The 24,583-nt window shown below is 34.2% G+C and overlaps 6 protein-coding genes and 18 long non-coding RNA genes across 24 annotated transcripts; 13 read left to right on the forward strand and 11 right to left on the reverse strand.

The window, feature by feature from the left end:
- Positions 1 to 236: 236 nt before the first annotated feature.
- Positions 237 to 3,340, reverse strand: SPOM_SPNCRNA.3680. Its single transcript, NR_193043.1, has one exon. It is a non-coding gene; the product is annotated as a centromeric lncRNA (long non-coding RNA).
- On the forward strand, positions 464 to 2,219 carry SPOM_SPNCRNA.3681. The gene has a single exon (NR_193044.1). It is a non-coding gene; the product is annotated as a centromeric lncRNA (long non-coding RNA).
- On the forward strand, positions 2,464 to 4,179 carry SPOM_SPNCRNA.3682. Its single transcript, NR_193045.1, has one exon. It is a non-coding gene; the product is annotated as a centromeric lncRNA (long non-coding RNA).
- Positions 4,145 to 6,523, reverse strand: SPOM_SPNCRNA.3683. The gene has a single exon (NR_193046.1). It is a non-coding gene; the product is annotated as a centromeric lncRNA (long non-coding RNA).
- Positions 4,745 to 6,977, forward strand: SPOM_SPNCRNA.3684. Its single transcript, NR_193047.1, has one exon. It is a non-coding gene; the product is annotated as a centromeric lncRNA (long non-coding RNA).
- A 427-nt stretch (positions 6,978 to 7,404) lies between these two features.
- On the forward strand, positions 7,405 to 8,132 carry SPOM_SPNCRNA.3685. Its single transcript, NR_193048.1, has one exon. It is a non-coding gene; the product is annotated as a centromeric lncRNA (long non-coding RNA).
- A 589-nt stretch (positions 8,133 to 8,721) lies between these two features.
- On the forward strand, positions 8,722 to 9,753 carry SPOM_SPNCRNA.234. The gene has a single exon (NR_150651.1). It is a non-coding gene; the product is annotated as a centromeric lncRNA (long non-coding RNA).
- On the reverse strand, positions 8,814 to 9,459 carry SPOM_SPNCRNA.3686. The gene has a single exon (NR_193049.1). It is a non-coding gene; the product is annotated as a centromeric lncRNA (long non-coding RNA).
- SPOM_SPNCRNA.3687 lies at positions 9,582 to 9,903 on the reverse strand. Its single transcript, NR_193050.1, has one exon. It is a non-coding gene; the product is annotated as a centromeric lncRNA (long non-coding RNA).
- Positions 9,904 to 10,010: 107 nt separating this feature from the next.
- SPOM_SPNCRNA.3688 lies at positions 10,011 to 12,824 on the reverse strand. Its single transcript, NR_193051.1, has one exon. It is a non-coding gene; the product is annotated as a centromeric lncRNA (long non-coding RNA).
- IRC1-R lies at positions 12,017 to 12,565 on the forward strand. The gene has a single exon (NR_151341.2). It is a non-coding gene; the product is annotated as an IRC1-R/borderline right (long non-coding RNA).
- A 681-nt stretch (positions 12,825 to 13,505) lies between the features above and the next one.
- SPOM_SPNCRNA.3689 lies at positions 13,506 to 13,707 on the reverse strand. Its single transcript, NR_193052.1, has one exon. It is a non-coding gene; the product is annotated as a non-coding RNA (long non-coding RNA).
- Positions 13,541 to 14,373, forward strand: emc5. Its single transcript, NM_001356128.2, has 2 exons — positions 13,541 to 13,728; positions 13,771 to 14,373. Exons 1-2 carry the CDS (start codon positions 13,597 to 13,599, stop codon positions 13,957 to 13,959), a joined length of 321 nt encoding a protein of 106 aa, NP_001343078.1. The 5' UTR covers positions 13,541 to 13,596; the 3' UTR covers positions 13,960 to 14,373.
- Positions 13,812 to 14,291, reverse strand: SPOM_SPNCRNA.3690. Its single transcript, NR_193053.1, has one exon. It is a non-coding gene; the product is annotated as a non-coding RNA (long non-coding RNA).
- Positions 14,370 to 18,615, reverse strand: rad50 (DNA repair protein Rad50). Its single transcript, NM_001356129.2, has 5 exons — positions 18,351 to 18,615; positions 18,218 to 18,301; positions 14,884 to 18,174; positions 14,508 to 14,846; positions 14,370 to 14,468 (listed from the first exon to the last, which is right to left on the reverse strand). The coding sequence occupies exons 1-5, from the start codon at positions 18,471 to 18,473 to the stop codon at positions 14,448 to 14,450; spliced, it is 3,858 nt and encodes a 1,285-aa protein (NP_001342968.1). The 5' UTR covers positions 18,474 to 18,615; the 3' UTR covers positions 14,370 to 14,447.
- On the forward strand, positions 14,514 to 16,508 carry SPOM_SPNCRNA.936. The gene has a single exon (NR_151326.1). It is a non-coding gene; the product is annotated as a non-coding RNA (long non-coding RNA).
- SPOM_SPNCRNA.3691 lies at positions 17,398 to 17,800 on the forward strand. The gene has a single exon (NR_193054.1). It is a non-coding gene; the product is annotated as a non-coding RNA (long non-coding RNA).
- On the forward strand, positions 17,909 to 18,531 carry SPOM_SPNCRNA.3692. The gene has a single exon (NR_193055.1). It is a non-coding gene; the product is annotated as a non-coding RNA (long non-coding RNA).
- A 281-nt stretch (positions 18,616 to 18,896) lies between the features above and the next one.
- sdh1 (succinate dehydrogenase Sdh1) lies at positions 18,897 to 21,079 on the reverse strand. Its single transcript, NM_001019741.3, has 2 exons — positions 20,965 to 21,079; positions 18,897 to 20,843 (listed from the first exon to the last, which is right to left on the reverse strand). Exons 1-2 carry the CDS (start codon positions 21,061 to 21,063, stop codon positions 19,017 to 19,019), a joined length of 1,926 nt encoding a protein of 641 aa, NP_594319.1. The 5' UTR covers positions 21,064 to 21,079; the 3' UTR covers positions 18,897 to 19,016.
- SPOM_SPNCRNA.3693 lies at positions 18,992 to 20,288 on the forward strand. The gene has a single exon (NR_193056.1). It is a non-coding gene; the product is annotated as a non-coding RNA (long non-coding RNA).
- SPOM_SPNCRNA.3694 lies at positions 20,422 to 21,427 on the forward strand. The gene has a single exon (NR_193057.1). It is a non-coding gene; the product is annotated as a non-coding RNA (long non-coding RNA).
- Positions 21,428 to 21,646: 219 nt separating this feature from the next.
- Positions 21,647 to 24,310, forward strand: azr1 (mitochondrial protein phosphatase Azr1). Its single transcript, NM_001019742.4, has 3 exons — positions 21,647 to 22,297; positions 22,348 to 22,752; positions 22,801 to 24,310. Exons 1-3 carry the CDS (start codon positions 21,861 to 21,863, stop codon positions 22,856 to 22,858), a joined length of 900 nt encoding a protein of 299 aa, NP_594320.2. The 5' UTR covers positions 21,647 to 21,860; the 3' UTR covers positions 22,859 to 24,310.
- cdd1 (cytidine deaminase Ccd1) lies at positions 21,709 to 23,663 on the reverse strand. The gene is made up of 5 exons (NM_001019743.3): positions 23,417 to 23,663; positions 23,303 to 23,364; positions 23,152 to 23,234; positions 23,010 to 23,088; positions 21,709 to 22,968 (listed from the first exon to the last, which is right to left on the reverse strand). The coding sequence occupies exons 1-5, from the start codon at positions 23,553 to 23,555 to the stop codon at positions 22,930 to 22,932; spliced, it is 402 nt and encodes a 133-aa protein (NP_594321.1). The 5' UTR covers positions 23,556 to 23,663; the 3' UTR covers positions 21,709 to 22,929.
- Positions 23,837 to 24,350, reverse strand: cgr1 (CGR1 family ribosome biogenesis protein). Its single transcript, NM_001019744.3, has 4 exons — positions 24,301 to 24,350; positions 24,251 to 24,260; positions 24,059 to 24,206; positions 23,837 to 24,008 (listed from the first exon to the last, which is right to left on the reverse strand). The coding sequence occupies exons 1-4, from the start codon at positions 24,332 to 24,334 to the stop codon at positions 23,865 to 23,867; spliced, it is 336 nt and encodes a 111-aa protein (NP_594322.1). The 5' UTR covers positions 24,335 to 24,350; the 3' UTR covers positions 23,837 to 23,864.
- Between the last annotated feature and the right edge of the window lie 233 nt (positions 24,351 to 24,583).

Below are 24,583 nucleotides of genomic sequence, written 5' to 3' on the forward strand. Positions count from 1 at the left end.
CGAATGACCTGATTATATGCTTAAATTCGTAATTTTTAAAACAGCTTCTAAATTACATTGAGTCTTAATCAATCAACAATTTTTGCCTAAATTATATATCGGTTACGTTTAAGAAAATAAATTTTAACTTAAAAAACACCATGGTTTGTTTGTTATATAGAACTACTATGTAATAAGTCATAAAAAAAGTAAATTAACTGATACATTAAACATATATATATATAAACATTGCTCCGGTGATTTTCTGAATGATAGTAAAACAACATACTAGTGATGCAAGCGTTCATAATCTCAAAACGATAATTCATAAACGATTTCTGTCCCTTCTGTTAAATTCTCGTGTATGTTTTGAAAAGTTATTAAGTAAAAGTCCATAAATATTTGTGCCCACAATAAAATCTCAAAACATCAATATTCACGCCTAAATTTCATAAATTTGAAATTTAAAAAGTAAAAACACCTCCAAAAAAAAAGCAACATAGACGAGAGACTGCGCAAAGTAAAATTTGGCGACTAAACCGAAAGCCTCGATATCATCTATATTTAATGACTACTTAAGTTGAGAATAGTATTCGATTTTTTACACTTTTAAAGGAGGACGAAATGTGACATTATGTTCATTTTTCTTGTTTGTTAAACTCCATAACCACCACCATGCTCTTTTGTTTTAAAATAACATTGACAAAAATCATTTTCTAACGCATATTTGGAAATCATAAACACCAATCTATAATTGCTTTAGTTTTTGAGAAGCATAACTAAATCATCCTCTCAAATACAAGGATACTATTTTGGACAGAATGGATGGATATTGACAGTTCAAATCGTTGCGATACTTTTTATTCTTATAATATGGAATTACAAATACCGTGATTAGCCTTACTCCGCATTAGGGTACTGAAAACATCTAAACCCATCCTACTCTATCTTGCGGTGACTGCTTATCTTTTGCAACCCACATATCGGTTTTCATTGTGTATCATCCTCCTGGATATCCTTTGTAATAGTTTAATCGTAGTAGATAAACAAGCAATGAGTAAGAAAAAAAATGTAGTACGACGATGATGTGTTTTCTCAAGATGATAACGGATCTAGCTTCGCCATCAATAAGTATGAGGCAAAGGAGTCCATCTTTGATGAAACATCCATTTGCCTGTTGTACATTTTTGCAGGACAACCAGCCTGAGCACAAGAGACATGGTGTACTAGACTTTGTGCGGAATGTCTACTTCAAAACTCGCATCTTTATATCTGATATATAGAGATATAGAGATATAGAGAGAGGCTGATGATTTATAAACACAAACGATAAGACTTGTAACATGAAGTTTATCGAAAAAGTCAATCTTTAAATTCCTTTCTGAACCTCTCTGTTATGTCAGTGCTTCGGTACCATGCTTTTAGTGCGGTCATTTAAAGGCATAGCGATGATAGTTCTAAAGTTACTGTATTGATCAATTGGAAGAACATCCAAATAAAAAAAAGCATGCAAAATGCTAGTATTATCAGTAACTGCAAATAAAAAAAGATAACAAAAATTTACAGGATCATCGAGAAGAGTAGATACTGATAATATTGAGATCCACAGCACTCAACAACAGTCTTGGATTTATTTAGCCATTTGCTTAACTTACTGTCTCAACAATATTGTTGTTTGGCATCGCCATAAATATATGACCTAGAAGTAAAATTCGTGTTGTCGAAACAATTCCAATCGGTTCACTTTTCTCTTTCAAAAGTATATCGAAGTAGGAATGATGTACTCCCAACTGCGGATGGAAAAAGTTCTTTATCGATTTTAATATCTGGTGTTGTGGAAAAAAACGAAATACGATCAAAATTGAGAAAATTAAGAAAGAATATGAATATGGTTTTACTTATTTTACTACCCATGATGTCGTTGGTTAAAAACATGATGTTAAGGGTGAACCGCAGCATATTGGTCGTTTTTAATTAAGGAATTGAATGACTTTCAAAGATGCACAGTAATCCTTCCTTAATCACCATTTTAGATTTATTAATTTCAACATACGCTCTCCATGTACTTGGAATCGAATTGAGAACTTGTTATGCCACAAATGAATATCTTTTTATTGAGTAACATCGTTAATAAAGCAAATGCTTCACGGTATTTTTTGAAATCTTTGACAGTATTTGTTCAGCTGGGATGGATGATAATTTGACGAGGCACATTCCTTATACGCAAACGAAAGATACAATTTCGCTTTGGCAAAACATTGCAAATGTTGCAATTGTCCCAATTATATATGCATCATTAAATTTGCTTAGCATTACTTTTTCCTTGGTAGTTACATGCAGTGCCAAACAACCGCTTTAACCTTTCATACAAAACTTTTGTGTATTCACAGAAGCATCTACTGGGCGGGAAACCATTTTTCTTGTTTCTGCATGCATTCTTAGAAGAGATTTAAGCTTTCCCTTGAATTTTCGAATGTTGATCAAAACAAAATAATAGACTTTGGAAAGGTGATTCAATGAATAAACATGAAACGTTCACCGTACATTAATTAAGCATCCTTTTCGACCACCCTGACTTGTTCTCTCATCACATCTTGATAACCATTTACACGAGAGATTTAAATGAAGAAGAATGAAAAATTCACTTTGACGAGTCTTGGAACCCCTAACTTGGAAAGGCACAGATCATGATTGCTACAAAAGCATTTGCACTCGGTTTCAGCTATAGGAAGTGTGATTGGTCGTACATGATGGATTGACATTCTCGTCTATTTGGATCACATACAGAAGACAAGCCAAGTCAGAGCAGACAATACGTATGCGATTGAGACATTATTTTTGTGAAATTTATGATTCTTCCACATGTTTGAATGATGTAGAAGATGTACAGGAAACTTTTAATGATGATACGATATCGGTTCAATCACAATTCATAAGCGAAACGAATGCCAAATACTAATACTATATATCCATGAATCATTTACCAATAGTATTTTTACTGTTCGTGAATGCTGAGAAAGTTTATGTCTAATGTATTAGCTGTGTCAACCATTTATAGTGTGAAGCCACTTTCCACTTGCAACGCTAAGGATACCGAGACGCAGGATACCTAGACGCATAAATACATTATGCTAGTGGCACGGCCAAAATTATTTACTCCAAAGTCTTTATCCTCTTCGTTTATATCGCTAACAAGAAATCGTAGTCACAAATGTACATACGTTGAAACATTTGAACAACGTACAACAAGCCAATAATGACAAGAATGGAGATGAAAGTGGTGATGGTTAGTGGTAGTCGTGGTAGTAATGGAAGTGGTAAGTGGAAGTGGTGGTGGTAGTGGTAGTGGTAGTGGTGCTGTGCTGATGCTGGCGCCGATACTGGTGATGATGTTGATGCCTATACTGACACTAGTACTGACACTAGATGACACTAGTACTGGTACTAATGGTACCATTCAACTTGGCAAGTATAAGACTTATGTGTGTAAGTGGTAAAAAATCAATGAGTAAACTCCACTAAGAAAATTTCACAACTCCGTTGATTCTTTTGAGTATACAAACATGAACGTTCAAGTTTTACCTTTGTTAATTCAATTCTAATTATACTGGTTTGTACTTGCTAAGCATGTCCTGTTCACTTCTCTAATTCGTTTCAATTGCGGCAACTCTGGTCCGATTTATAACTCGAAGAACTGAGTTTTTACCCTTTGGATAAAGTTTTTCAACATACTTACAATGATTATGGTCTCCACTCCTGACGTAGTTCCATGTGGTAATAGAACACAAACTTCAAAATCTCATCACTATATTATACTTGGTACAACATGCAATACCGATTGTATATACCGAATACAGTTTCCTATTGCAATGAATGTGATTTAATCATTTTATGGGAGTTTTTTCATTCAAAACTGCTTTAAATCTAAAAACTCTTCTTTATTCTTGACACTCGTATATGTTGTCTGATATTCCTATTCGTGTTTCAATAACGAAGTTTACTTTCATTCAAATAAATAGAACCAATCAAGTTTACTAGTGCTTATTTTTTTCTTTTTTAATAAAAAGAATGAATATTAGGTGTATGATATGAATACGTTTTTGTTTGTTTGTTTGCAAATTAAAATTAAAAACAACAAAAAATTAAAGCTACTGATTTAACTTTGCTTATTCCATAACACTTCTTACTCAATCTCACATAACCGTTGCATTCATTATATAGCTTAGCTTCAATGAAAGTGGTCAATAAATGTAAAAATAAGTAATTCAGCCTTGCTCAATTGCACCGTTTTTCCAAATGTCGTATGAACACTCAAATAAAGATGTGACAAAATAAATAAGAATAAAAATAAAAATAAATTTACAAATCAGAGTTTAAACCCAATGTATTTCCAAAAAAGAGTTTATCACAAACCAAACAAGATAGATATGAAATGAAAAGTTAAATAAATAAAAATGGATGCGAATGGTTAGAATTATTAGATCAAGGTAAGTTTGCTTGGGAAAGATTCATGAGTATTTATAATAAACATATAATTCTCAAATAGCTTAGTGAAGTAATGGTGACTGAGCTACAAAGACAAGGAAATAAGTTTTTGAAAAATTTCAAAATGCTGTTAATAAAATATATGTAGTAAAATTACAAATACCAAAGACATTTCGGAAAATTCATCCTTCAAAGTTCTTGTTCTTCCAAACTTCGGTATACTTTCCACACGATATTTATCAATTACCATCAGACTTCTAAAGAGCTTAATTTACTCATTTTATCGCTGGTAATCTTGGTAAAATCAGTGTTTATATCATTTGTGTAAATATTGATGGTTGTTAACATTTTCTGAAACAATTGCTGATATGAAAGACTATTAAAAGTCCTGTTTCAAAAATTGAGATAAAGATTTTGGAAAACATAGATACATGTACATCATCGCTTAGCACTTTGAGAAAGAGATAATAATAGAATCATATTTACCCCAAACTAATTCATGGGTGATTGATGAAAACATCAACCATTGTTTCATTTCATAAAGCAACACTGGGTGAGCACTAAATAGACGGAACCAAATGATGTGAGGTTCATGATGGGTTCATCGTTTCCATTCAGTTTACACACCATACGAAGAGGAAAAAGAAGTTATTAAAAAAGTACAAGCGATGCCGTCAGTTGGATATAAAGAAACGAGAGCTAGTACGTATTACCACACCACCACAATTTAACCCGATTAGGCAAACATCAAGAGTCCTGCAAAGACCGAATCAATCGGTACATGTCTCGCTGAAAAACTTTATAGTTGAATGTTGTCTCCATTTCTTGTGATATGAGTTTCAAGTTTTGATCTTTTTTAAAATCGTCATCAATCATTTCATCATTTCATCTTTTTGTTTGTTTGTTTGTTTTTTTAATTTTTAAACAATATCGAACTTTAATTACTGGAGTTCAGCCGACTGGAGATGTAAAAGTCTTTATCGTTTTTTGTTGACAATCATACTCGAAAAAAAAGAAATCAAATCAGAATTGAACACGAAGTATGACCCGAATTGCTCTAGTACACGTGATGTCGTCATGGCAAGAAATTTTGGTGATGTGGGTCTACTAATCCAATAATAGCGACTTCCTTACTTATTAAGAGACTTGGTGGTAGTTTAATTTGCAAAGTTTTGAATAAATAAAAAAAAAATCGTCACAGTTTACAAATTCGGTAATTTGTTTTCCGTGGAAGAAAAGCATTCCGGATGAGAATAGGATCCAATTGAATAGAAGATTGAAGAAAATGGAACCGGCGATTGAGAAAGACTACAAGATGAAAAGCCAGAGACAATGATTATAGCCCAAAGGAAGCTAAGATACACTAAGTTATACGAAAAGCACGATAGCTTATTCATAAACAATCCAATTTCGAAAATTGTGTTGTGCCAGTTACAAATTACAGCAATCGGTGATAAAAATCAAAGCTGACTTTGTTATTGGCCGTATCTTTTCGAAACTTTGATTCTACTGCTTATGGAACCGTTCTTTAATTTGATTGTGTTTGGGAGAAGAAACTGTATGATAGTAGTGTGTGCAGACACGCAAGATGAATGAAATACTTCGAAAGGAATGTTTATGTAAATACTTGTGGAGACTCAGTTTAACTCCAGCATTTTTTCAACTATCCCAATAATCCCATTATTTCTATTTCTGCCTCACGTTTCTATTAGCATAGTATGGTTGGAATTTTGAGTTACTTCTTTGTAGCATTCTTTAAGGATTCATTTTTACAAACCACCTAATCATTGTGTACAAGTTATACTTAGGTAATCATATGCATGCTCCGTTGCTTATCTCGTTACCAAAAATCTGTAAACTAACACTTTTACAATAGTCAATTAAGATATTCGGGTTTTTTAGATGCAGCTTCTGTATAGTTTTCTTACTCAAAGCGCATTATTTTTCTACGGATAGATTTTAAGGAGCAAAAACAGTATCATCAGCTTTTATCAGTCATGTCGAATGTGAGGATTCTTCATGCTACGTTAAAGAAACGAGTCGAAAAGGAAGTGCGGTTGACAACGACTATTTAAATGCTAAGGAAATAAAAATGTAGTAAGTTTTTAAAGTTACCGATGGAAACGTAGTATTACGTATATGGAATCTTGCATCATTATGGAACCGTCAAGTTACGGAATGTAAATTTCCTACGCTTGATTTGAGGAAGGAAAATCGTAAAATCTAGACATTGAATATGTTTTTTCAAAATGGATAGCCTTCATGGTATTTGTATAATATTATTTAATTACAGCCTAATTTGATTTAAAAATCACTTCTGCGACTCATACTTTTTCGATGGTTAAAGCTTGATTTAGGAATATGGGTTTACCGCAGAACTCTAGCTCTTCCAATCAACCGTTATTACCTCGAAAGGTATAACAACTCAACAAGACCTTATATTGTCTCCAATTCTATATGTTACGTTATGCTGTTATAAACAGAAGAAACGGTGTATCTGCTGTTGAATAAGTTTTTGCATTCTTATCACTTGGATGTATTATTACATTTCGTTGGTTTGTATATGTACATATACTTAAACATGTGTGTTTATAAATCAAGTACCATATTTAAAAAGTGTTTATTTTTTTTATTTTTATTTACTCAATTGTTATGCCACATACTTTAACTAAAGATATAGTAAGTATGAGCAACTGGCGTACGTAGACAGAGAAATAGAGTAGCAAAAAATTAGTCATAAACTGATCAAGTTTATTATTACCGTTATAACAAAGATTATATTCTTCCATTCATGTCGTAGATGTGACGTCAACCATTCCCATTGCCTCTTATGATTAGTATTATACAGCGAAGTTATATATATATATACAATAGACAATCAATATACATATAATAGAAAAGATGCCAAAAAAACTCGGTTTCCTGATTTGTTCCTGGTCATCAGTTAATGAATTTTACTTGATTAACTACGTTGAGCAAAGAATGAAATTGATTTAATTCTACAGTACATTGTGTTAGGGTAAATATTAGAATCTAGAAACAAACATTAGTTTGTTTGTTTGTTTTGGGGAGACGAATTATTATAAACATCATTTATCATTCTTTTAACTATAATAATTGTTTAATAAAAAAAAATATATGTTTGTACTTACTTTGTTATTGTACATTTCCATTGCAACATTTAATAATGTCATGTTATCATGCTGTCATACTACACTGCAACTAACGTACTGACCGATTTGATCGTCAATTTTCTACGGAATCGATGAATCGAATGCATATGTTCAAATCGCTCGCCTTGCCAATGGCCTAAAATTGCGAACCTGAAACTGAAATATCAAAAGAAGACTCAACTAATACTTAAAAGGAAATAGAAGGAAGATTTCACTCATACCTACCGAACGTATGATTAGCATAACATTTCAAATATATATATCCCTTATTATAATAACTCCCTATTAGGATTAGCCCGATATAAAAACATATTCTCTTTGGTTATAAAAATCCAAGAAAGGACATTTTTGTTACTAAATATACTAAGGCAAAAAGCCTCAATCAAAAATTGCGATCCCAATTATTCAGAATGATAAATTTGATTGGATTTATTTTTGGCTATCATGGTAAGGATATACTAGAGGTTTAATCTATTTGAACATTTCTCAGATTAAAAAGTCAAGGACATATGTCTCCATGTTGTTCGGAAACTATTTATTTTTCCGTCTAAATTATAATTATTCAAGTGCTCAATGTTATTTAGCTCGATCGATTTCTCTTGGTTTTCAATAATGTCGATCAATTTGACTAAACACTCATTCAATCTTTAACTTTTTCTCTTCCAATCTCTACTTTAGACTGTTAGAATGTATATACAAAGCATTAACTTTATTATTTTCAATGATTAATTACCAAATTGTTTATGAATTTTTAGTAAGTATACAAGTAATGCTGATGTTCGCGATATAAAAGTTTAGCAAAATACTGACTCTAATTATATAGCCAATTGGGGTGTTCAAGTATAATGTATATAATGTATATAATGTATATAATGTATATAATGAATGTATATATATATATATATATATTTTATAAGTAATCATTATCCAATCATGTTGAAAAATTTGAAGATTGACGATATGAAATAGTTGTAGGAGAATAAAAAAACATATTATTATTATTATTATCATTATCATTATCATTATCATTATTATCACTATCATTCTTCCAAAGCAAATAGTCTAATGATCAAATGTAAATACATACTTTACATAAATCCCTTCAAATAGCTTGTTGACATAATGAAGACCAAATAATAAACGACTGCTATTGTCGCTTTGTTGTCGTGGACTATTAAAGTTTACGGACGAAATAATGTCTAGTTGTCATGTTGCAAAATATTAATTCCATTTCTTATCGCCGTGTTTTTTATACCTATTTGTCCCTTATTTACACGTATGTATTAATATCATTTGAACGAATGCATTAATATATGAGTTATAGAAAATTGGCGGATTATCTTCGAAAAATATTTTGACTCAATTTGAATCGTGTTACTCAACCCATTATAATAAACGAACCTCATGAAATCGTTTACCGCTTCTCCTTAATCCATTTGTGTAATACTGAATGCTAAGTAAGAGTGGAAAGCTTCCACCATCCACCAGACCATTACAAGCACTACATACGCCATCTTCAATATCGTATATTTTCAGTAGTCAACTTGACTAGCTCTTATTGGCGGTTTTATTCAAGAGAAGATTCATCCGGTGAAAATTCAAGCAACTATTACTGCACTAGCAATTGGATCGGTAAATAGGCGAGATCTGAAAGTTTCGGTAAAGTTTTAGATTACATGGCTTAGTTTCACACGCTCTTTATATTCTCAACCTTCCGACGCAAATCACCAGATTCAATAAATGAGTCCTACTCCTACACCTACTCTTATCACTTGTAATCCAAAAAAGCTCCATTTCTTTCTTGCACGCTAATTCACTATTAAATAGAAATGTATATGCAAAACAGCGAGAAATTTGTAGATACGTTGAATGTTGTTGCTTTCACATTTGCAACTCTTAGTAGTTGTTCAAAACAACAATGTCGAGCAAAGATGTTTGCGATGTTTGAATGATTCTTGGATTGTATTTGGATTCCATCGGTACTATGGCCTGTTGATTCGGCACCTTTGTCATTTTAGCAACTTTTGTTTTCTTTTCTGTGTCGATGTAGTTCTCTATACCATATTCATGTTCATATTCATGTTCATATTCATGTTCATATCAATGTCCATATCAAGGTCCATATCAATGTCCATATCAATTTCCCATGTTCCATTACATATCCCGTGTTCTTTCCTTCTTCCAGCTTTTACATGCTAGCCTTTTATACAATGATTCCTCTCATCTCGACTCGCTTGATGAATGGGCGTTTAGTTTTTGCAACAACATATGCGTTGGGTTATCTCATATCGGGAAACACTTTCTGCCACTTTTAACTTGAACAAAGTTGGAGAAATAAAGTGATGGCAGATATTGCAAGTTGTTTATAGTGTGCCTGTAGAAATGTAAAAACGCTATGTTTCGTGAATGCCCAGCCTGTAAATCGAAATAAGATTTCGTATTTATTAAGCATTGGAAGATCACAATTGGAAAAAACACGATACGGTTGGTCTCTTCACAGTCGTTCTCCAGTAATCACAAACATGAAACCTAAATATACGGTAACTTTGCACCTATTAGGACAACGCCTCAAGTGACTGCATTAAAGCATAATACCGAAGCACTGACATAACAGAGAGGTTCAGAAAGGAATTTAAAGATTGACTTTTTCGACAAACTTCATGTTACAAGTCTTATCGTTTGTGTTTATAAATCATCAGCCTCTCTCTATATCTCTATATCTCTATATATCAGATATAAAGATGCAAGTTTTGAAGTAGACATTCCGCACAAAGTCTAGTACACCATGTCTCTTGTGCTCAGGCTGGTTGTCCTGCAAAAATGTACAACAGGCAAATGGATGTTTCATCAAAGATGGACTCCTTTGTCTCATACTTATTGATGGCGAAGCTAGATCCGTTATCATCTTGAGAAAACACATCGTTGTCTTCAGAGTAGTGATAGTTCTTATCGTTGTAGTTATAGTTGCAGTTATAGTTATAGTTGTAGTTATAATTATAGTTGTAGTTGTAATAACTCTTTCAACAAGTCCTGAATCTTGGCAAACAGACCCTCATACAGTGCTGTCAGCTCACTCAAGTCCAATCGCACCATGTTAATTAAACGCATCTCCAATGCACGGGTACATAGAATTACTTCGAGACTGAAACAATACGGTGCTTGGGCTTAGTCCTTGTAGTGTATTTTGCATACATACCCTTCTGTTCGAATGATATCCCTAATGACTTTGTGGGTTTCGTAAAGAACATCATATAGATTTCTTTGACCAAGTGTAATAAAGCAAAACACACGGACATAGTATGGATATGGACACAGCATGGGTATGGACACAAGCAACACTACCAGTCGTTTGAAACGATGAAATGGGCAACAAGTCGATTTGTTTTTCATCTATCAATCGTTGTAATTCACATGCAGCTACAAGACGACACGTTATATTTAGGGTGCAAAGCAGGTAGAGATTTCATAGGCATATTTCGAAGTACCAGCTTTATGCCAAAACATGCATGCATGCAAGAAACTCCATAACTTCGTTTGCGCAACTCCTGCTTATCGTCTTCTTTCTATACCCATACTGTTGGATCAATGAATGAACGTAGCAATAGATACAAGATATAGCGCCACACTTTTGAGCATATCCTAATGACAGTAATTCGTTTTGTTCTAAGCGACCAAGTATTCGCTCTTGCAACACTATAGTTCTCACTTTGAGGAAACATTCCTTTGATGCCCATGTTCATTCCACTTGGATGACAGAATCCTCGATAGTATTAGTATTAATGAATTAACTGTCAGGATGTGTTGTCGTTCTTGAAGTAAGTCTTGTGAAAGAAACCACCGAGTTAAAAATAGAGATCTTGATGGTTTTATATATAAAAGTTTAATGCTTGCCTATTTATACATTTCCCAAGGACTGCTGAGGTAGATGCGTTGTTCAGTTGACTAGGATTTGTTTGAATTCAAAGATTATCTATTCAAGTCTTCTTTATACGTTTGCATGTGTTTGATAAGAATTCCATTGATTCAGAAAAAAAGTGCCAACAGTTTTTCCAACTTGACTGACACTACAACCTTCCAATCATAGCCATACTACTATGGTATAAAAATAAAAGTTTACAATTTTACTACTGTTATATATATTTCGATGGTAGTGAAGCTTTAAAAAAAAGAAGGAATAGCATACCGTCAAGTCGTTAGTTGATGGGTAGGGTTGTTAGCCTAATTATGAGTTTTATTTGTAAAATAGGTTTAGGTTTTAGTTTTAGTTTTAAATTATTAGTCCAATCATGAGTTGAGCTGCTAGTTTAGGCGTGCGTTGACCTTTTAGCTTAGGTGTATTGTCACGGTTTGGTTTTCATATCTCTGCGCCGCCTATATTAGCAAACAGTTGACATAGAATTCACAACAATAACAAATTAAAAATGCATCATCCTGTAATTAAAAGAAGGTATATTGATGCATCCTTTGCGTGAATCAGACACGTAGAATCATGTTTCTCTCATGACAAAGAGCACTTATAGTAGCATATCTAGAATTTCTCTCAGTTTTAACTTTCTTCGGTCTCGGTTTTTCCCTTGACAAAGCTGATAATATATCATGTACAATCAGGCAACACATTTATTTAGCCAACATTCTAGTTCAAAAGCAACTTTTTGCTAAATCAAGACTGTGATGGTGTAAAAATATTGCAGTCAATATTTTTGTACTAAAAAAATTGAAAGCTTTAGTTGATACGTCCACGGATTGAGTCCTCGCGAGCTTGGTTCTATGTGTTAATTATTATCATTATCATTATTTTTTTTGGCAAACTTCAAGGGAGTAACTTCTTCACCTCATTTACAAGCTCCACTAAAAATTAACTCAGCAATGATTTTACAATGCTCGAGAGTAAAATGTTAAATTCGTATTAAATCTACTTGAAATTTCTTAAACACATTTTATGGTTTTGCGGGATTTTATATTCGAGTACTCAAGAACAAGGCAATAAATCCATAAAAGAATTGCTGAATGTAACCAACATCATAGATGAAGCTAATATTGATTATGTTAGGTGAAACGCAATTGCCAATTGAACTAAGTGTGTTGAAATAGAACATCTGTAGATAATCATTCATTCGATACACTGATAGTTGAAACTGGGAAATTATAAAGTTAGCTTATAGTGTTAACGCTTTTCTTCAGCACTAATAGGCAATTGAGGCATATAAAATTTGTTTACTAACTATGCGTAGCGAAGCTAACGTTTATTTGTAAATTTAAATAATAAGGTTTTTTTTTTTGTTATCAATAGTTTTTATTTTCTGTAATTACACATGATATTCTTACTGATAACCCAAGCAGATAGACTGAAATTTGTAAAGCATTTACAACACCATGTGTAAAATTTGCTATTTTATTTAAATACTTATCAAATTTCATATCAGTGCAGTGTTTACCAACAAGCGTACGATAGCGTATACGTTATCATTTTATTCACATTTGCTCTAAAAAATATATTTCTTAAAAAGATACGTAAATATTGAAGTTATTTGAGAGGTTTCTTATCGTGCTATCAACATAATAAAAGATGCGTTTGCGATTCTCTGCAATTTACTCATTTACTGATACCCACATTGAAAATTTAATTAAATAAAACACGAAACAAAAATGTTTATTGTATTGTTTATTAATTAGCAAAAGTTAGCGCTCACACTAAGTTTACACTCTAAAATGCACATTTGGTAAGACTAAAAAAAGAAGACTTTACATTAACAAATTATTTAGGATTTCTAATTTAATATAAGTAATGAAAACTATAATTTCAATATAATCGTGATTTAGAATATACTTTGTGTAAAACGTATTTTATATGTGTGTCAAGCAAGAAAGCTTCATAGATTTCATTATTCTGAGTTCTCGCAGCTACCACCTACTATACACAAGCACCGCACCGAAATCTAATCTGGCATAATAAACTGAAATGGAAAGCTCGACAATAAATGCAAAAAAAATATCAGTTCTACTAACTCTTTTTTCCATTATTGGATACACTGCTTATTCTGCACATGAATCAATTCTTGAAATTAGACAAGATGGTAAACTTCCTTTAGACGTATGTCTTTACCACATGCGGCATAAATAAACTAACATACAGATAAAATGTGAAGTTATCTTAGTAACTCTACTTTTCACTTTTACTACCGTTATAATTGCTTCTCCTTTGCGTAGTATACAACTTAATAAATGGTCACACCAGAGATCGGACCTTGCATTTCTCAACTCGAGAACGAACTTTTTAAGGATAAAAGAATTGAAGGAAAAAATAGAAAAAGTAAAGAATTAACATGCTTTGTGGAATTAGAGGAACCTGTACTTAGATTATGTTAAAACCATGAATGTAGTGCTGTTGATACTTCGAGGATCTAAAATAGTTTATATTTATTCTTCCGGCTTCTTGCTTTTGCATTATTCAAATTATTTTAGCGAGAGAATATTTTGGATCACCTTCTTTTTCCCAATCAATGGCTCATTTATCAATTCAGATATGTTTATAGCTTGTTATCAAAACCATGTATGATTTTGAACATACGAAGCTATATTTCATTATTTTCAAACAATGAAAAATGTATATTCAAATCATTTTGTTATAATAAAGGGTTTTAGTTCTTGATGAAATAAAAATAAAGTTACCTCGGTCATGTTAAAAACTACTATATAGTAAAGATAGACTACAAAGAAATAGAGAATCCAAGTCAATTTATAAAGACTATTATTCAGTAAATGCTTTAACCAATATCTAAAACGTAAGGTCGAATATATTCATCATTAATTTTAAAGAGGTTCTTTAACAATCTACTAAGTTAGTACTATAACTGTGTTAGCGAACCTTACCATGCTCTTCTGATTCGTGTCCCGTTTCACCCTATAATAATAGCTACAATAAGCATCTGAATTAACTAACCGGATAAATTGTTCATCATGCGTAATAACAATGAGTTGGAAGTTTGCTTGTTTCCTTCTAAATTCGACAATCCGAGATAAATTCTTAGCCAAACTACATATATTCTCTTCATCGAGATTTGTAGTTGGCTCATCCAGAGCCAAAATTCCACAGTTTACACCTAGACATTCTGCCAAAGCCAACCTTATAATAATACACGCTAAAACCTTTTGACCAGCACTGCAGCGGCCTCGCATATCTAGCTCGGCATCACCTTTAACCATACAGACCTGTTGTTAGTAAGTAACAGTAGATATATGTACGTACTCTATAATTGTAAGTCCTATTCCCTTTACCTTCACTATCAGAGCGAATTAAAATGGTATCAATGTCAGTTCCACAGTAGGTTTGTTTCCAAAGTTCGTCTACTATTCGATTGATCTCATTCATTTTCATTGAATGTAGTTGCATGATAGCGACATCAAGAGCTTTCGCATACTTGCCCAAATCCTCATTTGCTTTACCCGTAGTCTTTGTTTTTATAAGCTGTCGTCGAAATCTTTCGTCCGCATCTTTAAACTCCATATTAAGTTCTTCCTTGTCTTTAGTAATGGAGTTCTCCAATTGCTTACATTCTCCTAATAAGCCTGCGCGCTCAGCGTTGAGTGCCCCGTATTTTGACTTTAAAATTTGCATTCGTTCGCGAAATGATTCCCGATCATCATGTGATTGCTGGGATAACAAATAATTCTTTTGCGTCACGGCTTCTTCTAATTGTCTCATTAAAGCGCGAAGGCGTAGATTATCAGATGCGTTCCTTTCCCTCGTGCGCAAATCCGCTAAGCGCTCCTGTAACTTTCTTAAATTATCATCAGTACTTTCAATTTTAGAAGCAATAATCCTAACTTCTTCTCCAATATTACTTTTCTTCTCTTTTATGCATTTAAACTTTGTGGAAACGTCAATCCTCAATTCAGAGTTCCATTCATTAAGTTGATGCAAGTATTCATTAGCTTCAAGGATTTCTGTCCGACTTTTTTGAGCCATTTCTTGAATATCTGCTTCTAATTTTTCATACTCTGACTCTAATTCGTTTAAAAAGGGTGCCTGAGAACCTTGTTTAGAGCTAACTTCCAAAAGCTTTTTCTTTTGAAGGTCACAGTCTTCGGAGGATTTGTTAATATCTTTTTCGAGTTGTTCCAATTCATTGACCTGAAAATTCAACTTGGTAAGTTTTAGTTTCTGCTCGTTATTGGCTAAGACAGCATCGTCTATTTTCTTTTTAAAAGAAGTTTCCTCCAATTTAGTTCTTTCTATTTGTTTCCTTAAGTATCCCCTCTTCTCGAGTAATTTTTCTCTCTCAGCATAAATTTCGTCTAAATTATGATGAGCAATAGAAGAAGGAAGTTCAATACGTAAAACTTCAGTTTCTCTGTCAATTGTACGAATTTCTTCCTCTAAATTAGAAATGTCTTTAACCAACAATTGTAATTTCTCTAAGTTTGCTCTTCTTAAATACAAGGTATCCAATTCTGATTGAATTTCGTCCTTACGTATATCCAAACCTTGTAGATCACCTTGCAAATCTGAAAGTTCAGTTTTCGTCTCTGAAAGCCTTTTATCAAGCAGTTCAATCTCATCGAAAATCGGTTTAGCTTCAGAAAGATTTTTAAAAGTTTTAGTAAGGGTTTCAAGGTGACTATAAACTTCAGCAGATTTGGATGGTATAACGTCAATCATGGAGTGACAGTGTTCCACAAAGAGCTTTTCCTCTTCTTTATCGAGGCTTCTTTGACATAGTTGACAAGCATGTTGGTCAACACATATTTCTATAGCTTTCTCATAAAATGTAGATCCAAATTGCAATGAGTGAAGGGTTTTCCTATTTTCTTCTATTTCACTTTCCAAAGCTTTAATTTCAGATATCATAGAAGCGAAGGTCCCACTATAAGATTTCAAAGTTTTAGTTTTTATCTTCTTATTCTCGGTTAAATCATTAATACTTTGTACAGATAACGAAATTCTAATTTCAAGTCTTTCCCTGACGGACCGAAGTGATGATTCGGCCTCTTCTTTTTCTTGTAACTTTTTACGTACATCTTCGACTAGTTTATCCAATTCTTCATTGTAATTATCATCATCCTTTAATTCGTAAGACATAACTTCTGAAAACGAACTTTTCAATGTCATCAGTTGGTTAGCCAGTATAGCAGATTTATTGGTTTTATTCTCTTCGAAAACTTGTAACTTGGTACGAACTCCAGAGTATTTATGGTATGAATCGACGATTTCTGAAATTTCATCTAAACGGTTTTCAACTGAAGACAGAGCTGTTTGATGTTTGTCAAGTAACTCCAGCAAATTTTTACTTTCATACTCTTGACGCAATGATTTAATCCACAAATCCGATTTTTCAACATCTTTAGTAAAATCTTCTCGCTGTAACTTTACAGGAAAAAGGATTTCAAAGCGTGAGCGCAATTCTTTTTGAGTTGTGAGTTGTTTTTCAAGTGAAGAGTTGATTTCCGAAACACGATTATTAAGGAACATCTCGTGAGCTTTAATTCCTTCGATGCGTGCTCTCACGGCCACCTGTCGCTCTTTTAGTTTACCACTGGAAATCTCATAATTTTTATTTACAAGGCTAGCGTATTTAGACACCTCTGTCATGATCCCTTCTTCATTTATTTCATTAATATTGTAGCGATGAACAATTTCGTTAATCATAGTCGATTTTTTTACCTTCAATTTCTCCAAGCTTTCTATCTCTCCTTGGATTTTACCCAAATCTCCAGTGAGTTTTTCAAGGAGTTCCCTTCTTGATTTGAGGAGACTTTCTAAATCAGAACGCTTCTTCTCTAAAGATTTGTAAAGTTCCTGTTCCTCTTTAACCTTTTCAGCAAAATTCGAATGAAGTTTCTCCAAATCTTCAGAACTTTCGTCAGTTATAGTCATTTGACTTTTAAGGTCGTTGATAGTAGTATTAATAATGTCACTTTGACTTTCCAAATGTCTGATTGTAATCATTTGTTGTTCATATTCTTCAGTGGATTTGAAAAGCTCATCTTGTAGCCTAGCCGTTTCAGTTATCTCTTGGTCAAGCTCTTCGACTTTAGATCGGATACAGGATATACGCTTCAAAGATTCATGTACCCTCAATTCAATTTTCTCGGCTCTTTCTTTGTCTGAGCGGTAATGTGTCAATGTCGCTTGATCGACCTTCACTTGAGTTTCCTGGTCGCGCTTTAAACCCTTTATTTGATCCAGAGCCTTTGCATATCGCAATGATTCAAATATCTCATCAAACCTTTTTTTTAAATTAGCAGGCTCACTTAATGGCCAGAAGCTCTCTTCCTGATGACAAAAAATGACATAGTCTAATAAAGCTTTACTCACACCCAAGCTGAGCGGTACTTGAGAATCTAATTCGGCACAACGATTGCTAATTGTAGTTCTTTCATTGTCTTTCAATATTAGCAATTGTCCGTCCAAGGTTTTCTGTTGTCGAGTAGTTTTTTTAACAGATAATTGTAATGATCTGGTACAGATCATCTTAACTTGGTTCGTATTTCGAAACGCCAATTTGACCTGAGCAAGGACCTCTTTTTCACCGCATATCTAACAGGTTAGGCTAACGTAAACATTAATTTACTGCACTTACTTTTGGATCATGAATGAAGGCTCCACCTTTTGTATTTGGGGGGAGTATTCCTGTTGTTGCGTACTTTAAGCATTCAATTATTGTCTTTTAGATTAACATTTGTTTAAATATGAAATTAGGCAATGTAACATACAGTCTTTCCAGACCCATTTTGTCCTACTATTAGCGTTAATGGGGAGAAAAATTGAATGCTTTCTCGTGAACGATTGTCAAACGACCGTATGCCCATGATGGACATTCTGTCAATGCACGACATTTTAAATTACTTAAACTGAACACACTTTCTTTAATTTTAAGGATTTACAACTGTATAGTAAAATAGATGCATCCAGTGACCTTCAATTTTGCAATATAATAGTAGAAGAAACAAAGAAATTGTGTGTCAGTAGATGCAAAGCGTTTTGTTAATGTGTTGTATCAGTGCTATTATAGAGTTTCTATATTATAATAATCGTAATTGTCCTTAAGGTGGCGGACTAGATTTTATTGAGGATATGAGCATAAACAGTTAATTATTCAAATAGCGATGACCAGTTTGACTGCCCAAGGATTACAAATACTAGTGGGTTTGAATTGTCATAGAAAAGTATTATTATGATTATTAGCACAATTAAATTTGAGTTATTAATACCCAAGCTCCATTTATCGGTAAAAACTACATTCTTTATACCGATATTTTATAATAAATCATATTGATTAAATAAAGATGTTAATTAAATTCTGGTCACTTATTTCATGAAATCAATTTAATGTTATTATCAAATAGCAAATCTTAAACTTAAGAAATGAACGAAGCTCACTAATAAACACGTTTGAAAGGAGGCACTGGTTTAACTTCATTCTCATCCATAGTGGTTCTGGTGACAGCGCGATACTTCAAGGTGACAGGGTCGCCTGTTTTGTGTTGCCAAGTCAATGTATGCTTGATCCAATTCTTGTCATCACGCTCAGGATAGTCTTCACGAGCATGGGCACCGCGAGATTCTTTGCGGTTGAGAGCTGCATTAGCAGTTTGCACAGCACAAGTTAAAAGGTTACGTAATTCAAGGGCTTCAACAAGATCGGTGTTCCAGATTAAACCACGGTCCCTGATTCCAATATCCTTGTAAGTGCCGTCAACACGAGCAATGTTCTTAACACCTTCTTGAAGAGTTTCTTCCATACGGAAAACTGAGACATCACGTTGCATCGTCTTTTGCATATCCAAACGAATTTCACTGGTATGTTTAGGGCCTTGCGAAGTGCGAATTTGGTCCAAAAATTTTAGAGAATCCAATCCGGCATCAGCTGCAAGCGGTTTATGAGGGGTATTGGGTTCAAGCGTATCCTTAATATGTAAAGCACAGGCACGTCCAAAAACAACAATGTCCAGAAGAGAGTTGGCACCAAGACGGTTACCTCCATGGACAGATACACAAGCAGCTTCACCAGCAGCATACAATCCAGGAACAATCTTATCCTTCCCATTTTCGTCAATAGTGAGGACTTCACCGGTGAAACGGGTAGGAATACCACCCATATTGTAGTGAACTGTAGGTAAAACGGGGATAGGCTCTTTAGTAACATCTACACCAGCAAAGATAGCAGCAGTTTCGGAAATGCCAGGAAGACGCTCTTTCAAAATTTCAGCGGGGAGGTGAGAAAGCTGCAAATAACAATGATCCTTTTCAGGGCCAACACCACGGCCTTCACGAATTTCAACAGTCATAGCACGAGAAACGACATCACGAGAAGCCAAATCCTTAGCGGTAGGAGCATAGCGTTCCATAAAACGCTCACCCTTGCTGTTCAAAAGATAACCACCTTCACCACGGCAACCTTCAGTAATTAAACAACCAGCACCATAGATACCAGTAGGGTGAAATTGAACAAACTCGAGATCTTGTAGAGGAAGTCCAGCACGAGAAACCATGGCATTACCATCACCAGTACAGGTATGAGCTGAGGTGCAAGAGAAATAGGCACGTCCATAACCACCAGTAGCCAAAATAGTCTTGTGAGCACGGAATCTGTGAATACTACCGTCTTCCAAATTCATAGCAATGACACCACGACATTCACCACCTTCCATGATTAAATCCATTGCAAAATACTCAATAAAAAAGTTTGTGTTATGTTTAAGAGATTGCCCGTAAAGAGTGTGCAAGATAGAATGTCCAGTACGATCGGCAACAGCAGCACAGCGATATGCCTGTCCACCTTTACCATATTCAAGGGATTGACCGCCAAAAGCACGTTGATAAATCTTTCCCTCCTTCGTTCTTGAAAAAGGTACACCAAAATGTTCCAACTCCAAAACTGCTTTGGGTGCTTCTTTAGTCATGTAATGAATAGCATCTTGATCACCCAACCAATCTGATCCTTTGACAGTGTCATAGAAATGCCAGCGCCAGTCATCTTTTGTCATATTACCGAGTGCAGCGTTGATACCACCTTGGGCAGCGACAGTATGGGACCTCGTAGGAAAGAGCTTAGTAATACATGCAGTATTAAAGCCGGCTTCTGCCAAACCAAAAGTAGCACGAAGACCGGCACCTCCGGCACCTACAACGATAGCATCGTATGTATGGTCAATGACTGGATATTTAACGGATTCTGATGTTGAAACTTGCTTTGCTCTTAAAGGCTACATTGTTAGATTGTTTAGAAAACTGTTCATAGAGTAGAGAAACAAAGAAGGGTTGCTTAAAAATCATAAAATTTGCACCGCTTCCAAAAATAAGACGAGTCACTAAAAAAAAACATACCTGGCTTGAAGCTATTTTTTTTAAAGTTGAAGAAGTAGAAAATAGCTTCAGATTCCCTCCATTTTTTAGACTTGGAGCGACTTTTCGAAATCTGAGCATTATATGTGTTGGATGTGGTGGAAGGAGAAGCTTTGGTAATTGGGCATCTCTTAAGGAAGTACAGCATCGTTAAGTGCGGAAGTTTGAAATACCGCCCTTCTTATTCGTCAACTCCATAAGCGAAATCTAATCAATACTCTTCTATTTCCGTGTCTTTAACTTTAACTTACATTATTGGCTTAACCCACATCTCGGTTTAATGACACAAACTGCTTCAATACCATCATCATTCAGCTCGTTAAGAAAAGCAGTTTTAGTACTACTCGGTGAAAACCCAAGAACTACGTATAAAATATATTTTTACTATTGCTTTGTGCCTCCAAACTTTTCCGATAAAAATTAGCTAGCTAAATCTCGAGGACAAGACGCTTAGTTCTTCCAGAGTGTTAGTAAACAATTGTGCAAGTGCATTGAAGCAACAGTCAGTATTTTTTTTTGTTAATCTCAAACATTTATATCGTGAAATATTAATTAAACTGCTCCTAAGTTATGATTTATCAAGATGCTCCTCGCTCACTATTATACCGCATTACATGATAGTTTGGTAAATATATAAGGACTCTTGGAAGTTCAATAATAGTACAGGCACTTACTACAAACTCATCAATCATATCCCCACCGTTTATTTATATAATTAGATGGGTATACAAAACTAACATATCATACAATTCTCTTACTTTGAGTCTGATATCTGTTTTTGTAAGTCGTGTTCATACACACTTTATAAAGTGTTGAACAGAAAGCAATTGTTATAACTTCTTAGACAGGGTGATTAAAACAATTTCTATGATCCCTCAATGAATGTTACTCGTCTTTACTTTCGTGTCGCTGGAACAAAACAGTTCGCCCGATATGTGCACAAATATGCTGCATATTCCTCTACGAGCTTTCAAAAAAAGAAATCTCATTTCCCATCTCCTGCTACGCTCGATCACCCGGATGCCGGAGAAGACGCTTTTATAAATTTAAGGAATGAAAACTATATCTTAAATGCAGTATTTGACGGAGTTGGAGGCTGGGCGAATGTGGGGATTGATCCGTCAATATTTAGTTGGGGATTGGTTCGGGAAATAAAAAAAGTCTTTAACAATTCTGACGAATTCCAACCAAGTCCTCTCACTTTACTTTCCAAAGCATATGCAGCTTTGAAGAAAAGTAACACTGTTGAGGCTGGCTCAAGCACTGCTTGCCTTACATTGTTCAATTGCGGAAACGGTAAACTTCATTCATTAAAGTACGTTATTTGTTCATTGGTTCATAAATTCTTACTAACTTTATTTCAAGCCTTGGTGACTCAGGATTTCTTATCCTTAGAAATGGTGCTATCCATTATGCATCACCTGCCCAAGTACTCCAATTTAATATGCCATATCAATTGGCTATATATCCTAGGAACTATCGTTCCGCTGAAAACATTGGGCCTAAAATGGGACAAGCAACTGTGCACGACCTTAAAGACAATGACTTGGTAATTTTAGCTACCGATGGCATATTTGATAATATAGAGGAAAAGTCGATCTTAGACATCGCTGGCGTCGTTGATTTTAGCTCTCTTTCGAATGTTCAGAAATGCCTTGATGATTTGGCTATGCGCATTTGTAGGCAAGCAGTTTTGAATTCGTTGGATACGAAATGGGAATCTCCATTCGCAAAAACGGCAAAGAGTTTTGGTTTCAAGTTTCAAGGAGGGTACGATAAAATAATTTATATGTGAAAATATATTAACAAGCACATTAGGAAAGTGGATGATACTACCATTACATGTTTACTGATAAAGTCCAAAAATTATGAGTAAAATTAGTATCTTCTTCGAACGAAATACGCTTATATTGAATTACTTTAGTTCATTAAGGGTCCTTGAATCGTTCATTTCAAATCATCTGGACCAAAAGAGTCAGGAAGTAACTGCCAATCATGTTAATGACATTCAAGTAACGCTTGCATACCTCTTCTATCGTTTTCATATCATAACCCCCGTCGTCATGAAACATATAAACATTTATATCCTTCGAAAATTCACGAATTCTTAACAACGTTTTGTTAGTAAATTCAACGGAAGGATTTCTTTTTCCTTAACTGTCAACTTACACTTGACGACAAATACCACAGGGCGTAACTCTTCCCTTGGCACTCATCACTCCAATAGCCATAAATTTAGTGTAACCCATGCTCTTTTAAGGTTGATGTGAGTTATAATGGTCAAAGCGGTAGCAACTCTTCACGCGCAACTTAATCTTACCACTGCTTTTGTAATTGCTACTCGTTCGGCACAGATGCAATTGCCATATGATGCGTTTTCAACTGTTTGATACGTTAGATTTCATATTTTTTGAATTCGGTACAATCTTTTTACCATTAGCTCCATAAATATATGTATTTTTATCGTCGGATACTACGCATGCACCTACTGCGAAGTTGGAGTAGGGACAATATGAATATTGTAAACTCTTTTTTACTTCTTGAAATAACTTCTCAATATCTTCTTTTTCCATTTTTTGAGTGCGACTAGATTTATTTTGTGAAAAAAAAATAACTCCGATGCACAAAAAAATTGCAGAATATATATACAACCTACTAAAACGATATTATCTAGCAATGTTGGAAGAAATGTTGTGAGCTGAGCTCCCGGTATATCCTCGGGGCAACGAATACCAAAGCGTATCCACTATTCCGTTAACTACTATCATTATTTTTCTAATACAATGATGTTATTACGAGTTGAAGATTGAAACTGTAAAAGTGATCAATGTTATACCACTTCAAAAGAATATTATTTTTCCAATTATGTAACCGAATTCCATTCATCGCTCTTTCAACATTTTGTTACGCTTCTCTCTGCGTCGCCGACGATCTATCACCTTTTGGTGAAGTTTAGCTTGCAACAATTCCATTCGTTCACGGTCTGCTTTTGCTTGACGACGGGTACGGATTTTTTCGGCATGAGCCTTATGAATAATTAGTAATGGATATGATACTACTGATAAAGAATACTTACAGCACGCTGTTCTTCTTTCTCTCTTTTCAATTCCTTTTCACGCTCTTTAATCTCATCTAACTTCCGCTTTTGTTCCATACGCTTTTCATACGGAGTTCTTTGAGCATCAGCAAGGCCACTTCTGTTGTACGCCTTTTTCTCAGTTTTCCTAATTGTTTAATAAAAGCTTTCTCATACTGATAAAAAGCATACCATGGTTTTCCTAAAGAATTAGTACTTAATAAACTTGCTCAATTCCATACCTGAAACACATACACCCTTAGTTCCATTAACCATTGTGTATCTGGTTTTTGGTACAAAATTTCTTCTAAACCTCTATTGAACCATCGGTCAAACTCATTAAATTTGGTTAACGTAGTCTCGTTTTTACAGTCTAAATTATTTCAGTCAGTAAACTAATTCGGTTGTAAAATTGTCTTTTGTAAAGTGATAATCGCCTAATATTGAAAACCAAAGTTCTAAAAGATAGCAGTTTATCTTAACAAATGAAACGAAACTAGACATAATGACTCCTGCCAACGAGAG

Source organism: Schizosaccharomyces pombe (assembly GCF_000002945.2).
Source record: "Schizosaccharomyces pombe strain 972h- genome assembly, chromosome: I".
In the NCBI taxonomy this organism is placed as follows: Eukaryota; Fungi; Ascomycota; class Schizosaccharomycetes; order Schizosaccharomycetales; family Schizosaccharomycetaceae; genus Schizosaccharomyces; species Schizosaccharomyces pombe.